This window comes from Lachnellula hyalina (genome assembly GCF_007821495.1).
Source record: "Lachnellula hyalina strain CBS 185.66 chromosome Unknown contig00027, whole genome shotgun sequence".
In the NCBI taxonomy this organism is placed as follows: domain Eukaryota; kingdom Fungi; phylum Ascomycota; class Leotiomycetes; order Helotiales; family Lachnaceae; genus Lachnellula; species Lachnellula hyalina.
This window is the reverse complement of record NW_022157141.1, coordinates 47,015-59,905: the sequence shown is the minus strand read 5'-3', so window position 1 is coordinate 59,905 and position 12,891 is coordinate 47,015. Positions and strand designations below refer to the sequence as shown.

Below are 12,891 nucleotides of genomic sequence, written 5' to 3'. Positions count from 1 at the left end.
CCAAGTATCAGCATCCTCACTACCCCCGAAGAGATGTTAGCCAACTATGCTGCGTTCTGAACAATTAGTTTCTGTCATGACCTACCGCCTGACAATCGCTAGTTAGCAAGCCAATAGCTTCTGAAGCGCTCTTGTTATCAACATTCAAAGATACTTTCAAGTGCGTTGCCATCAACCTCTTCTCCAGGAGTATTTTAGGGATTCTCGCTCAAGGTGCCTTGGACCTAGGGATGGACGTTACTTGCATGTGAAATTGGGCGAGGAGTGAGCTTTAGCGTCGTATCAGTATAGCCTGAATATCGGCCTGCCGGCACCACTTCTTACAATCCATCCCCATTTCCAACTAATGCGCTTCGACCGCGACGAGATCTGGGGTCTGGTGCAGCTGACCGAGAGAGGATCTGACAAGGCTGGCAGGAGGTGGAACGAATTCTGGGTCGCGATCCCCCACAGCCGTTGCAGAGCAAAATTTGACATAAACGTCGACCCCGTGATGCTGATGACCAGGACCTCCAACCAGATGAAGAGCCACCTGCAAAGCAGGATGTACAGTACGAATCGATATCCCTTAAAGCCGAGAGCGTGGTCTCATAAGCTTGTTTGGACCATTCAATCGTTCCGGGGCTCAACCTAAACCAGGGTAGGTAGTGCCGATCTGGTCTTCCTGTCCCAAATTCACAGACACGGTGTAGAGCTAGTACACAATTGCTTTGAAACCAGAAAACTCTTAAAGCTTTCTTGGGAGCCGTTTGCCATCCACGAACTTGCCGTCCTCTTACAATTTCTTCTTGGTACTTTACCAGCCCTACAATTGCATAATGCAGTCCTTCAAAGAACATAGCATGAACGGCACCAGCTTCCACATTATGGAAGAGCCAGCGCTGACTAGACGAAGATTGAGGCTCGTATGCGTTGGTGCTGGCTACTCCGGCTTGACTTTAGCCCACAAGGTACAGCATGAAAAGAAGCTTGAAGATGTGATCGATTTGCAAATATACGAGAAGAATGAGGAGGTGGGAGGTACTTGGTACGAAAACACCTACCCAGGAGCTGCCTGTGATATCCCCGCCCGTAAGCTTCACTCCATTATGACTTAACAAGGTTTTTTTGCTGACATCAATTGGAGATGCTTACACCTTCCCGTTTGAGGGGAACCCTGACTGGTCGCACTTCTACGCTACAGGACCAGAGATTCAGGCATACATCAAAGCTACTTCTGTCAAGTACAACCTCGAAAAACACGTGCAATGTAACTCTAAAGTGCTAGAGACTGTCTGGGATGGCCAAGTGGGCAAATGGAAGGTTAAGGTCGATATTAACGGTTCCATCTACGAAGATGAGGCAGACATCTTGATCAATGGATCGGGATTTTTGAAGTTAGTCTGCGATAATCATTGCAACTCATGAATACATGCTGATTCTTCTAGCAAGTGGAAGTGGCCAGAAATTGCTGGGTTGCATGACTTCAAGGGAAAGCTAGTACACAGTGCTAGATGGTAAGACAACTCAATTCTAAGACCGATGCTATGCCATCTCCAATACATGCCGTAGATAATGGAAACCTCATGGCCGTGTCTCACAACTTGTTTGACATTGCTTGAGTTTCTAAGGTTTGTAAGGTGAAAAGCGGCAGAGTGCTATAAAATCAACAATCTCAAACTGACACAAACTAGGGATAAATCCTATGATTGGGAAGGCAAAAAGGTTGCTGTTATTGGCAATGGCTCTTCTGGAATTCAGATTGTTCCGACCATGAAACCGAAAGTTGAGAAACTGACAACATACATCCGAAACCCGACCTGGATATCCATCAACTTCTGCGCCGACAAGGCAATCGATGGGAAGAACTTTGCATACACCGAAGAGGAACGAAATCTGTTTCGAGAGGATCCCAAAGTATTGCACAAACTGCGTAAAGAGCTCGAGGCATCGTATGTCGCGCCCCTAGACTTTTTATTCCTTCTGACAGAGTATAGTGTGAACGGTTTCTTCTTTGGGATGGTGACTGGACATCCATTCCAACAGGGTCTGGAAGAAGCTTGCAAAGCCCGGATGACTGCCACCCTCAAAGACTACCCCGAGATGGCGGCCCGACTTATTCCTGGCTTCCATCCTGGCTGCCGTCGTTTAACTCCCGGAGACGGCTATTTGGAGACCTTCACCCAACCAAATGCGAGCATTTGCTGGTCTCCCATTGAGTGCATCACAGAGAAAGGCATCAAGACGGCTGACGGCGAGGAGGAGTTTGACATGATAGTCTGCGCCACCGGCTTCGACACCACGTTCATCCCGCCATGGAAGCTGGTTGGCCTAAATGGTGCTACTCTAGAGGAGAGATGGAAAGTTGACCCTGATGCTTTCTTCGCGGTACAAGTCGACACTATGCCCAACTACTACATCTTCAATGGACCCAATTGCCCTATCAGTCACGGAAGTGTCTTGACGCAAATCAGCTGGACTTGCGACTATATACTGCGCTGGGCGACCAAAATTGCCACGCAAGACATCAAGTTAGTCCATCTTTTAAAAAAATTAAGAAATCTAGAATTAGCACTAACGCACTCCAGATCGATCACACCAAAAGCTCAGAGCGTTGCCGACTTCAATGAATACTCGCAAAAGTTTCTCAAGCGGACGGTGTGGGCCGACAATTGCCCCTCCTGGTATAAGAACGGGAAATCAACCGGCACCGTGACGGGCACGTACGCCGGCTCCATCCTCCACTTCAAAGATGCCTTGGAGTCCCTCGACGCCGAGCATTTCGATATTGTACACAAGAGCAAGAATGCATTCCAATGGCTTGGAAACGGACAAAGCACGAAGGATGAGAACGGCTTTGGCCAATTGGCGTGGTATATGGATGAGATGAGGATCTAAAGTGAGAAATATAATTGACCAGAACCACATGGACGGAGGTGGAGAGACGAAATTCAGAGCTAGGAAATTAATAGTCTTATTTTCAATAAGATCTTGTCCCCGATGCTGCTGCTGCTGCTGCTGATAATACTTGAGGCCTTTGCCAGCATTGCGTTCCATGGAAGAGATTCGGGTTCAGTTCAGATTTCCACCCAAGTAATTGGAAAAGCTATTAAGTATCTCCGAATTAGAAGATCTAGTGAGGTAGGAAAGTCCCGAGGATTTAGGATAGCCTAGATGGAAATCCGTCAAAGCAGGCTATATCAGAATCCTCTGATACAGCAAAGGGAAGTCGATGTCTGGATCGAAGTGCTTAATATTAGAGTCACCATTCGAATATTCTAGATTTGGGCATCCTCTATGGCAAATGCGGTAATGTGAGGCCTAAGGAGGAGGTTATATGAAACAAGGATCTGCTACTATGAGAATGTTGCGTTGTGACATTTGTCCTTGTAACATTGACCACGCCAGTCACGGGATAGGTGTGCAGCTTCAGCATTTCAGGCGGCAGCACCTGATACTCACGAGGCTCTACCAGTCAGAAAATAAATGTATATGGCTAGCCTTTGATATACATTTTTTGCATTCCTTTTTGGCAAACACTCCGACTTTTCTCAGTCACCACCTTCCAATCTCAAGATTCTCGCGTTATGGCCCAGCCGGGTTTTGCGATGTACGAGCCTTTCCAACATGTTTCTTGCCCATGCGAAGGGTCAGGACGCTGCTATTCTCCTTTAGCCCCAGGGGAAATACGCCTCGTTATCCTGGAACCTGGAGAGTTGTCCGATGAAATATCCTGCCGCATGCCGGTATTCCCTCGCCAGCGCACTCCGGAATTCGAAGCAATATCGTACACATGGGGTGACGAGACACAAAGGGAGGTTGTCAGATACCTGGACAGCCCTGGAACGCTCTGAATTGCGAGCAGTTGCGCGTCGGTTCTGCGCAGACTTCGATACGCCGATCGACAAAGGTATATATTGATTGACGCATTGTGCATCAATCAGCAAGATTTGCAAGAGCGCAGTCTACAGGTCAGGGCCATGCCAGACATATACTCGTCGGCGGCTCAGGTCGTCATATATCTAGGCGAGTGCGCCGACGACAGCGACCTAGCTATGAATTTCCTATCATTTGGGCAATATCGCAACATGAATGACATGACCAGAAGCGCAATGGGGCGTCTTTTGCGCCGCCCCTGGTTTGAAAGAACGTGGGTTATCCAAGAAGTTGCCATGGCAAAGTCAGCCAAAGTTCTTTGTGGCACCAAGTCCACGCCGTGGTCCAGTCTCGTAGTCGGCGCGAAAATGCTCTCACTGCAGCCTCCCGTACTCTCTCCAATCTGCCGGCTTCGGAAGCATTCATGGATGTATATTGTCACAACCGATCAGTTCGTAAAAGCGCTCTGCGATGCAGCAGCGTGTCAATGCCGTGATCCTCGGGACAAGGTCTTTGCCTTTATCGCCATGTACCCATCGATGATGAATGCAGGTGAAATAGCTCAATATCGACAATCGGGATTTCCTATGAGCAAGTCAAGCAAATTACCGCCAGAGCATATTCCTGCGACCAAACAGATTTCCGTGCGAGGTATGTTGAGAACCCACTTAGACGTCTGGGAGACCCCTCGAATGTCAACCAATTATGAGCACTCCGTCGAAACCGTTTTTGTAGAGTTTGCAACGCTTTTGTTAAACAATCAAGGTCTCAACTTCCTATCCGCCATGCAAGGTCATTCAGAGCCAAAGATATTGCCAACTTGGGTTCCAGACTGGCGGGTCCCTTGCAAGCGAACAATTTTGGCACATATCCCCTTGGTCCAGTTCAATTCTGGAGGGTCTGCTCAGTCATTCCATACCTGCTCACCAGATTCCAAGTCTCCAGCAAAGCATCTCATGGCCCACGCTGTGAAAATTAGCAAGATTCAGTTCTTGGGAGATACTTGTGACATGGGAGATCCAAACTGGGAACACGTCGTATTCCGTGGCTGGAGAACCCTTGGAGAGCGCGCATGGAGAGAGGACAATCATAGTAGATCATCTACCGGCTTCCAAACAGCTTTCTCCCAGACGATTCTCACGGACTCCCACGACGACTTTTACCAATCAAGGAAAGCCTTGTTCCGAAAACTTTCCCATCATGTGGCAGGGGCCTTAGCGGAAGCCGGAAACTTCCTTCAGGAAATCGAAATTTCGGTGCTTGACCGCTTGCGAATAAGCTGTCACGGGAGGAGGTTCTTCATCGACGAAAATGGAAGCATGGGCTTAGCAGCAAGTCATAGTTTGGAAGGAGATTTGGTGTATGTGTTACTAGGAGCGAAAGTGCCTTATACTTTTCGGCCAGGTCAGTCTCAACCTTTTATCGGATTGAATCTAATCGGGGAATTTTTTGCTCATGGATATATGAGAAGGGAGGCGGTATCCTCAAACAAAGGTCTCAGTGTTGAGGAGATCCGTATAGTCTGAGGCCTCGGTTGTTTTCCATTTAACAGTTTTGGAATCAGTTTATTGTCGTTTAGAAACATATCTTTCTTTAGACCACTTTTCGCCATCTGAGTGTTACGATCTTTGTGACCTGAGTGACTATTAATGATGTGCAATACAGAACTGGGTACTTAAAACTGAATTGACTGCTATTCTACAGTGGTAGACTCAAGAAAGGCTGGTGATTGCCCCGGGTCGCCTCGAGTATAGTTTTCCGGAATGCTTGTAACTCATTAGGAGTTGCAAGCCATGCTGTCTGCTCTTATTTATTCTGCCAAGTCGGGGGCCTCGTGATGTTGTTAGCAATTTTTCAAGGGGCTAGATGCATGGGAGAACGGATTAAGGCGATGGTGAGGTCGACGATATGCCGCGTCCCAAACGGCAAAAATACTGAGTGGTAGGACGCTTGTCTCGGTCTTCATCTCTATATCAACTAACCTCCTACGATTGTTATCACGAGTGAGTGGAACGGTGACTTGTCTGCAAAAGATACGGAGATCGTTGTCTCAACTAAACTCATACGATTATTATTACGATTGAATAGAATAGTTCTTCAAAACATGGCTGACGTTCAAGAATAGTACTCGGAAGGATTAACAGACTACTAATTTTCGTTTCCTGTCCCGTTCACTTTGCTAATACTTACAACTGTTCTTGTTCAAAACTTCTTCAGAGTCTGGGTGGTTCAAGATCCAGCGATCGGTTGATTTAAGTTGACTCTACTCGACTCTGGATCATCCGAACCATGATTATGAAGCATACCATCGAAGAGATGCGAAGTATTATTCCCCTATGTCTTTGGCGTAAAAACACAAAATGCCTTCACTTATGAAACACACTTGCGCAACTAATTCCTTTTCAATGTTCCTCTTACCTGATATTTGCATCATTTTCAGCAAGCGAAAACACAGCCTTAGCCCATGTGGAGACTATAATTGGCTATTGAAGCTGCGTAATAATGCTTATACTACCTGGGATAGTATAAGAGGAGCGTTATAATAACTCCAACAAGATTTGGAGGATGAAGCTGACAAGCGTATGCCCGTGTTATATCTTAGTGGTTTGATTGGTTATACTAGCAGCGCACTAATAGACGCCACCCGTTTAAGCCAGGTCAGAGCTCCACGTGTTTGTTTATATGGTATTTATTTAAGGCTTAAACTCAAGCGAGCAAAATTCTCTGCCCAAAGTACGTAAGTCAATTTGCGCTGAGAACTTCTACTTATTTTCATCTGCCAACAACATACTAGAGTTATGGAGAAGAGGTTACAGTAGGATCAGGAGTGAGTTCTTGTTTGAGAGTTATTTCACTAAAGCATTACGGATGGTAAGCAATCAATACTGGCATAAAGGAATCCTTCACATCGAGGGATTCTATATAAAGTATCACGTTCTTATAACTTTCATTTGTCCATCTGAACCCTTCAATCACTTTACTTTTCATCAAGTCTTTCTTTACCATGCTCCTCCATATTCTTGCTCTTTCCCCCCTATTTGGGGCACCCCTGGCAATGCCAGCATCAGCATCAACTTCGCAAATCACAGCTTCACCCTCGTCAACAGCTTCGCGGAGTTCGACAGCATCTGTATCAGCGAAGCAGTCCAGCTCCACCACCCAAAGTGAGTCGATTCTGTCAACCGAAACGCAAGGTGGGGTTGTGTACGGGTGCACTTCTCTCGGAACTGTCTCTACGGGTTTTGAAGTTACTGTCAATGGAGCTGTAACCAGCTATGTAGCAGGACAGCTTGCGTGCGACGGGGGCCCTACTCTTTCTACCATCACTTCACTACTGATACCGAGCCCCACGCCCTCTTCAAACACTTGGCCTTCCGCACCAGCCACAGGCTGTGCTATCATAACGCCCAAGGCAACTCCATCTTCTATTACGAACAATAATGACCCATACTGTACGTGCGCAAATGGCGAAATGGAGGGTGTGGAATACGCAGTATCAAGCGGGAATTACGCCCAAAGTACATCTTACTGCGAAAGCACTCCCAAACCTACAGGGTATTTTTCAGTGCCTATTCCCGGCGATACAAGCTGGACGGAAGAACCTTCGAGCGACTGTGCCTCGGCCTCTTTAGCAACTAATACATCTTGCTGGGGCGAGCTCCATCTTGCTGACTATGTCACCTGGTGGTGGGAAACTTTCAATTCGACCTGCGGGAGCACCATATTTGCAAACTGCTTTTATGGCGAGGCCACCAAGTATGGAGCTTCAACTTGTGATGCTATAACTAGCGTTTCTGGCTGCAAACAGCCCAGCTGGGATGACTTTAACGGGACGTGGAATGGCATACGAAACTTCTATGTCGCGGTACGTTACGTTTAGGATTTTCTACTTCATGGCTGGCATATACTAATAATTGTAGCAAAATATCTGGAACCTGAATGGATTTTTTGTGGAATATTGGAATGCTCTTGATGATGCCGCCCAGGGAGCGTCGGGAAAGTTGACGGACATCATTAGTATAATCGATCCCCCCAAACTTGACCAGAACAAAGGTTTGGATATCTTCTTGTCTGTACTTTCCTTGGGAATCACTTTGATTCCAGGAGGAGGATTCCTTGCGGGGAGCGCACTAAATGATGTTGGGAAGTCCTTAGTTAGCGCTGCAAGTGTAAGATATTTTGTTATCTCTCAGTCGGTATACTCTAACGTATAATAGAATTCAGCAAACCTTGCTCGGTGGGTGTTTCCATCAGGATCTCTTGATTCCCAGATCGAGGATTGGGATGAGATTTCCAGCAGCATGACAACCGTTTACGAGACCTTGCAATCTAGCATCGATACAGCGCTTTCCCTGATTCAAAGCAACATTACCGATTTTATTGCGATGGGAAATACTGGCATCTATTCAGGCGCCATCGAAACACTACCCGATCTCACACAGCAAATCCTGCACCCATTGCTTACCTACGAGGCTTCACTGGCTTTTCAAATGCAGGGCATTATCATCACAAGGACAGTGGATACAGACGTACATGCACTGATGACCAACGGTACAACCTTGAACTGGAAACTCGACTGCACTACTGGCTATGACGAAAATGGGATTTGCGGTACATTTTGGTACGACAGCAGCACGTCCATTACTTACGCCCTCGAGGACGAAAACTCCCCTACCACGAACTTCAACAGCATGATGACACAGCTTGTCACGGCTGGAGTCCTGCCGGATCTGCTGTTTGCAGGATCGGACCAGTGCGCCAGGGCCAGCGGATCAACTCAAGGTGGTGCACCAGCTCTCACCGACATTTCTGGCACAGTCACTCCGTCGTGCATAGCGAATCTGAAGGTGTGTACATGGAGTCTGACGCCGCAAACTGTAGCACAATGGCAAAGCTTAGGCTTTACGCCATCTATATTCACGGATTGCACGCCTGGCTGGAAAAATGGCGGAGTGCTAGGGAGAATTGGTGAGGACGGCTGTGTGGGCTCTGACGGGGGAGTAGATGTTCCAACAGGATATGTTGGATGGGGTATCCTTGATAACAATGCTTATAAAAACTCTGCCGATATATTCTGCTTGGCCGCTAAGACTACTTAGTTCAATCGAGGCAAAGATGTATACTTTATTACTTACTTGTATTATATCTCTCACCTAGTAATTCAAGCGCTTAGAGGATCTTTCTCTTTATAACCATATTCTTTACGGCTCTGCGTAAGCTCCGAGGCGGTAACTAGCTATACTAGCTAATCCATCTATATCTAAGAGTAAAAGAAAGCCGTAGAAGAAGGTGCAACCGCACTTCAGAAAAAAAGAATAAAGGAAGTATACTTTAGCCACATGCAGGAAATCTCGCACCATGACTCCGACGTTCGATATATCTACAGCGTAGCCCTAGGGTATCTCTAGAATGACTTCGGGAGCATAGTAAGGACACCGCTAGATGTTATAATAGTGCTTAACCTATCCATTTTGAGCGAGGGAGAAGTCACATAGGATCAGGCGGCTAAATTTTGTTGGGATAATTACTAGAGTTTGCGCTTTCAAAAAGAATACACCTAGTAACACTTTTAAAGAGGCTAAATGCAGCGATTTATTTTGTGTCCAGTTGTTCCATAATAGATGAATCGACTAAACCCAGCAAGATATTCTCTTCTTTCACAAACTACCCTTAAATAGTGCGCGGTTTAGGCACTGCTAAACTATGCAATATAATAGTGTGACTACTAGTTTGCCCCACTGTCGAAGCTCGCCTCTGCCTACCGCTTTCGTATATTGCTAATCGTATCAATCGGCTCTAATCGTATTTGTTACAGTTGCATTTACAGATCCCGAGTTCAATATTCTTTAATTGTGTTATCTTCTTTCATAATCTGCCGATTAGACTCGTGTTGCAGAGGGCCCGACACTCAGATGGACCCATTTTAGGATATGGTTTACCAAGTATGTGGAAGCGACATTTTTTGGGTTAGGGGCATTCAAAAATAACATATATTTGTGCATGACAATGGTAGCGGCGCTTTACTATAGATATCTGAGCAAGAAGGTATTAAGAGCTATACAACTTATATCTCATTTGAGCAATTTGCCCCTTTGGTACGCAACAACACGATACTTGAACATAACTCTATTGAACCCTTTCCAAAACATCAATCATGGATATTGAAAAATCCTTGCCCGATGCCTTCACGGAATCGACTAAGCACATGCCCGCTGACTTCAGTGCCGGACAAAGTCTCGAGGCCAATGATGAGCCAGAAATTTCCCAACAGCAATATGGGATATGGAGTCTCCTCGGCATGGGATATTCTGTCAGCAACACAGCTATGAGCCTAACAGCATCTCTCATCACAGGGATTGGGAGTGGAGGAGTAGTTGTTTTTACCTGGGGTCAAATCATGATCTTTGCGTTCTCCATTTGCGTAGCCTGCTCCCTTGCGGAATTGGCATCAGCATTCCCACATCCTGGGGGGCAATACTACTGGGCTTCCCAACTTGCACCAAAATCGATTAGACGAGGAATTTCATACCTGGTTGGCTTACTCAGCTGGGCTGGAGTCGTTGTCACTTGTGCTTCGGGGACTTTGGCAATCCCGCAAATGGTTATAGGAATGATTATCCTAAAAAATCCCGATTTTTCATTTTATGGCAACTCTTTATCGGTTACCAGATTACGATTTTGGTCATAGCATGCACAAATATAGTGGAATCCTGGCTACTGAAGTTCAGTCTATTCAATATGTGGTGGTCGGTCGTTAGTATCGTGATCATTCTTATATCGGGTTTGGCCGCTTCGCCCACGGAACAATCAGGTTCCTTCGTCTTCACTGAGTTCATCAACACCTCTGGGTGGGAGAAAGGCATCGCATTCCTCACCGGCATGTTAGGCTCAAATTGGTGATTTACGAAGTCGGAGAGTTGAGTGCAGAACTATAGGAATTCTCAAATAAATCGAGAAGTGGAAATATTTGGATAGCAAAGAGAATATCGTTGGAGACATAAGAAGCGGACGAGAAGGTATATCATAGATCACGATGTAGAAGTTTGCAGCACCTTCCTTCGCATCAAGGGAGGCGAGAGACTTTTTTTGCGCCGGTAGGAGTGTAGTACATAATGGTAGGCATGTAGTCATTACCCTAAGATCAAGACTAAAACCTTATAGATAAAACCAATGCTTCTTCAACAATCAACTACGACTTCTGTATAATCGTGAATTATGCTAACAAACAACTTTCATTCAATTTAAATGATTCCAATCATCAGTCGAGACCTTAGTCCGTTGTGGGAGGACCACGGCAGGCATAAGGTCACCTTTATCACGTGTTTGGAGATTAAGCACCGTCTCTGCGGTTTGTTAGCAATTGTAACAATAAGAAACTAGTTTAAAAAGATGAGAAGTACCCGATTCTATAGTAATTGCACCATCTCTGCATAGAATCAGCGAAGCGTCCTGACCAATATTTAGACACTAAACTACCTTATCATAGGGCTGTGAAGAATCACAGAACCTCAAATCAGTTGCAAGCCTGATTACTCCCTCTTTATCATGATTGACTGTTGAAGCATGAATCTAGAAATGTTTAGCAAACTCCGAAAGGTAATGGTGAATAAGCACCTACGGCAAACGGATCGTGGAGCACCACATCTCCAGCTTCGAACGAGCTAACAAGCCAGCGTCGCTTATGTTCTTTCGCAAACTCTACTGGATATTCGGACAGAAAACCAGTTGCCATCATATTGTTATTGAAAGCGTACTTCGCTTCTTCGTCGCTAAAGCCTGATTCCGCAGCTCTTCTAAAGAATTCGGCCTCGATCTCTTGACCAAGGGACTTGCCTGTGAAATTTAAAGGCATTTAGTTTCCAATAAGCCAAGTAGAAACTCGGATACACTCACTCTTCTCAAGATATATTAGCCCGCCACCATTCAACTTAATGTCTCCCATCGGACACCAAGCCGTCAAATTCGAAACCTCCCCATGTCTCAGGAAGATCTGATCGTAGTGTACTGAGGTAGCATGCGTCCCAGGAATACTATTCCTCAACAGTGACCTGCGGAAATGAAGTGTGTGCTCACCCCATCCCGAGAGCTTGGAAACAAAATCCAACAACACAGGATGCTTGCAAAAGTCCTCGGCATACCATTCTTCCGTATGAGCCTGCAGAGCCCGGTCTACAAATATAGCTCCTTTTTCTCCTCCAGGTTTCTCATTTTTGGCCGTGCTTCCCGCACCGATTCCGGGAAAACAGGAAATATCTTTGCTACTATCGAAGATTCCTTCCACGGGCTTGGTTCCTGGTTTCAGAACTCCGCTTGGAGAGAGGAAATTGAAGTATGCTTCTCGTGCTTTAAGCACATCCTCGCGGGGAAGGAGATTCTTCACGAAGAGGTAGTTGTCCTCTTCGAGTCGCATCCTGAGTTCTTCGATAGGGAGAGTGGGGTCAGAAGGTCGGAGCTGTGCCACTTGGTCTTGTTCCAAAGGTCCATCATTCACGAATAGTTGCTCCGTTATAGCTTCTTTGTTCGGACCGTTGGTAATCGAGTTGACGTCTGGCATCGTGGAATAAACTTGAATTCTTGTGGTTTGGTCGTTTGGATAAAGTTCCTAGTTGGAATTTCTGGCATAGAGAGTGAGGGGGTTGATATATTAGGGATGTGGCGTAGTGGGGCTATGCCGTAGAAGGAAATTTCTTAGTTCAATTGATTGGATTTTTATGCCACTTAGCTTTCGAGAAGGTCCAAGGAGGGAAAGTGGATCCTGTCATCCAGCTTCGGTAATTCTGATGATCTTACCCCGCGTTCTTTTAAGGGTACATCTCGATCTCGAAAGTTTATTCCATATGTATTTCTTATCACTGGCTAAAGTTTCGTCCTCGATTTTCGTTGGCATTTCTATTTTATTCTATCTATTCATCAAAAAATCTATGATATAATATTGCAAGAAAGGCTCTCGGAAAGTCGTCCGCCGTGTCCGATTATACCGTCCAATTTTAGATCAATAAAGATCGGCTGGTCCATGTGAACCTATTACAAAGTCCA

The 12,891-nt window shown here is 45.9% G+C and overlaps 3 protein-coding genes across 3 annotated transcripts; 2 read left to right on the top strand and 1 right to left on the bottom strand.

The window, feature by feature from the left end:
- Positions 1–818: 818 nt before the first annotated feature.
- On the top strand, positions 819–2,877 carry stcW_9 (putative sterigmatocystin biosynthesis monooxygenase; the record flags this gene model as incomplete). The annotated part of the gene is made up of 6 exons (XM_031147359.1): positions 819–1,071; positions 1,184–1,376; positions 1,428–1,496; positions 1,674–1,931; positions 1,977–2,510; positions 2,568–2,877. 6 exons carry the CDS (start codon positions 819–821, stop codon positions 2,875–2,877), a joined length of 1,617 nt encoding a protein of 538 aa, XP_031007521.1.
- A 7,132-nt stretch (positions 2,878–10,009) lies between these two features.
- swnT (Transmembrane transporter) lies at positions 10,010–10,755 on the top strand (the record flags this gene model as incomplete). Its single annotated transcript, XM_031147358.1, has 2 exons — positions 10,010–10,456; positions 10,525–10,755. 2 exons carry the CDS (start codon positions 10,010–10,012, stop codon positions 10,753–10,755), a joined length of 678 nt encoding a protein of 225 aa, XP_031007518.1.
- Positions 10,756–11,185: 430 nt separating this feature from the next.
- LHYA1_G002380 (uncharacterized protein) lies at positions 11,186–12,409 on the bottom strand (the record flags this gene model as incomplete). The annotated part of the gene is made up of 5 exons (XM_031147357.1): positions 11,186–11,198; positions 11,256–11,281; positions 11,332–11,424; positions 11,474–11,688; positions 11,749–12,409. The coding sequence occupies 5 exons, from the start codon at positions 12,407–12,409 to the stop codon at positions 11,186–11,188; spliced, it is 1,008 nt and encodes a 335-aa protein (XP_031007519.1).
- Between the last annotated feature and the right edge of the window lie 482 nt (positions 12,410–12,891).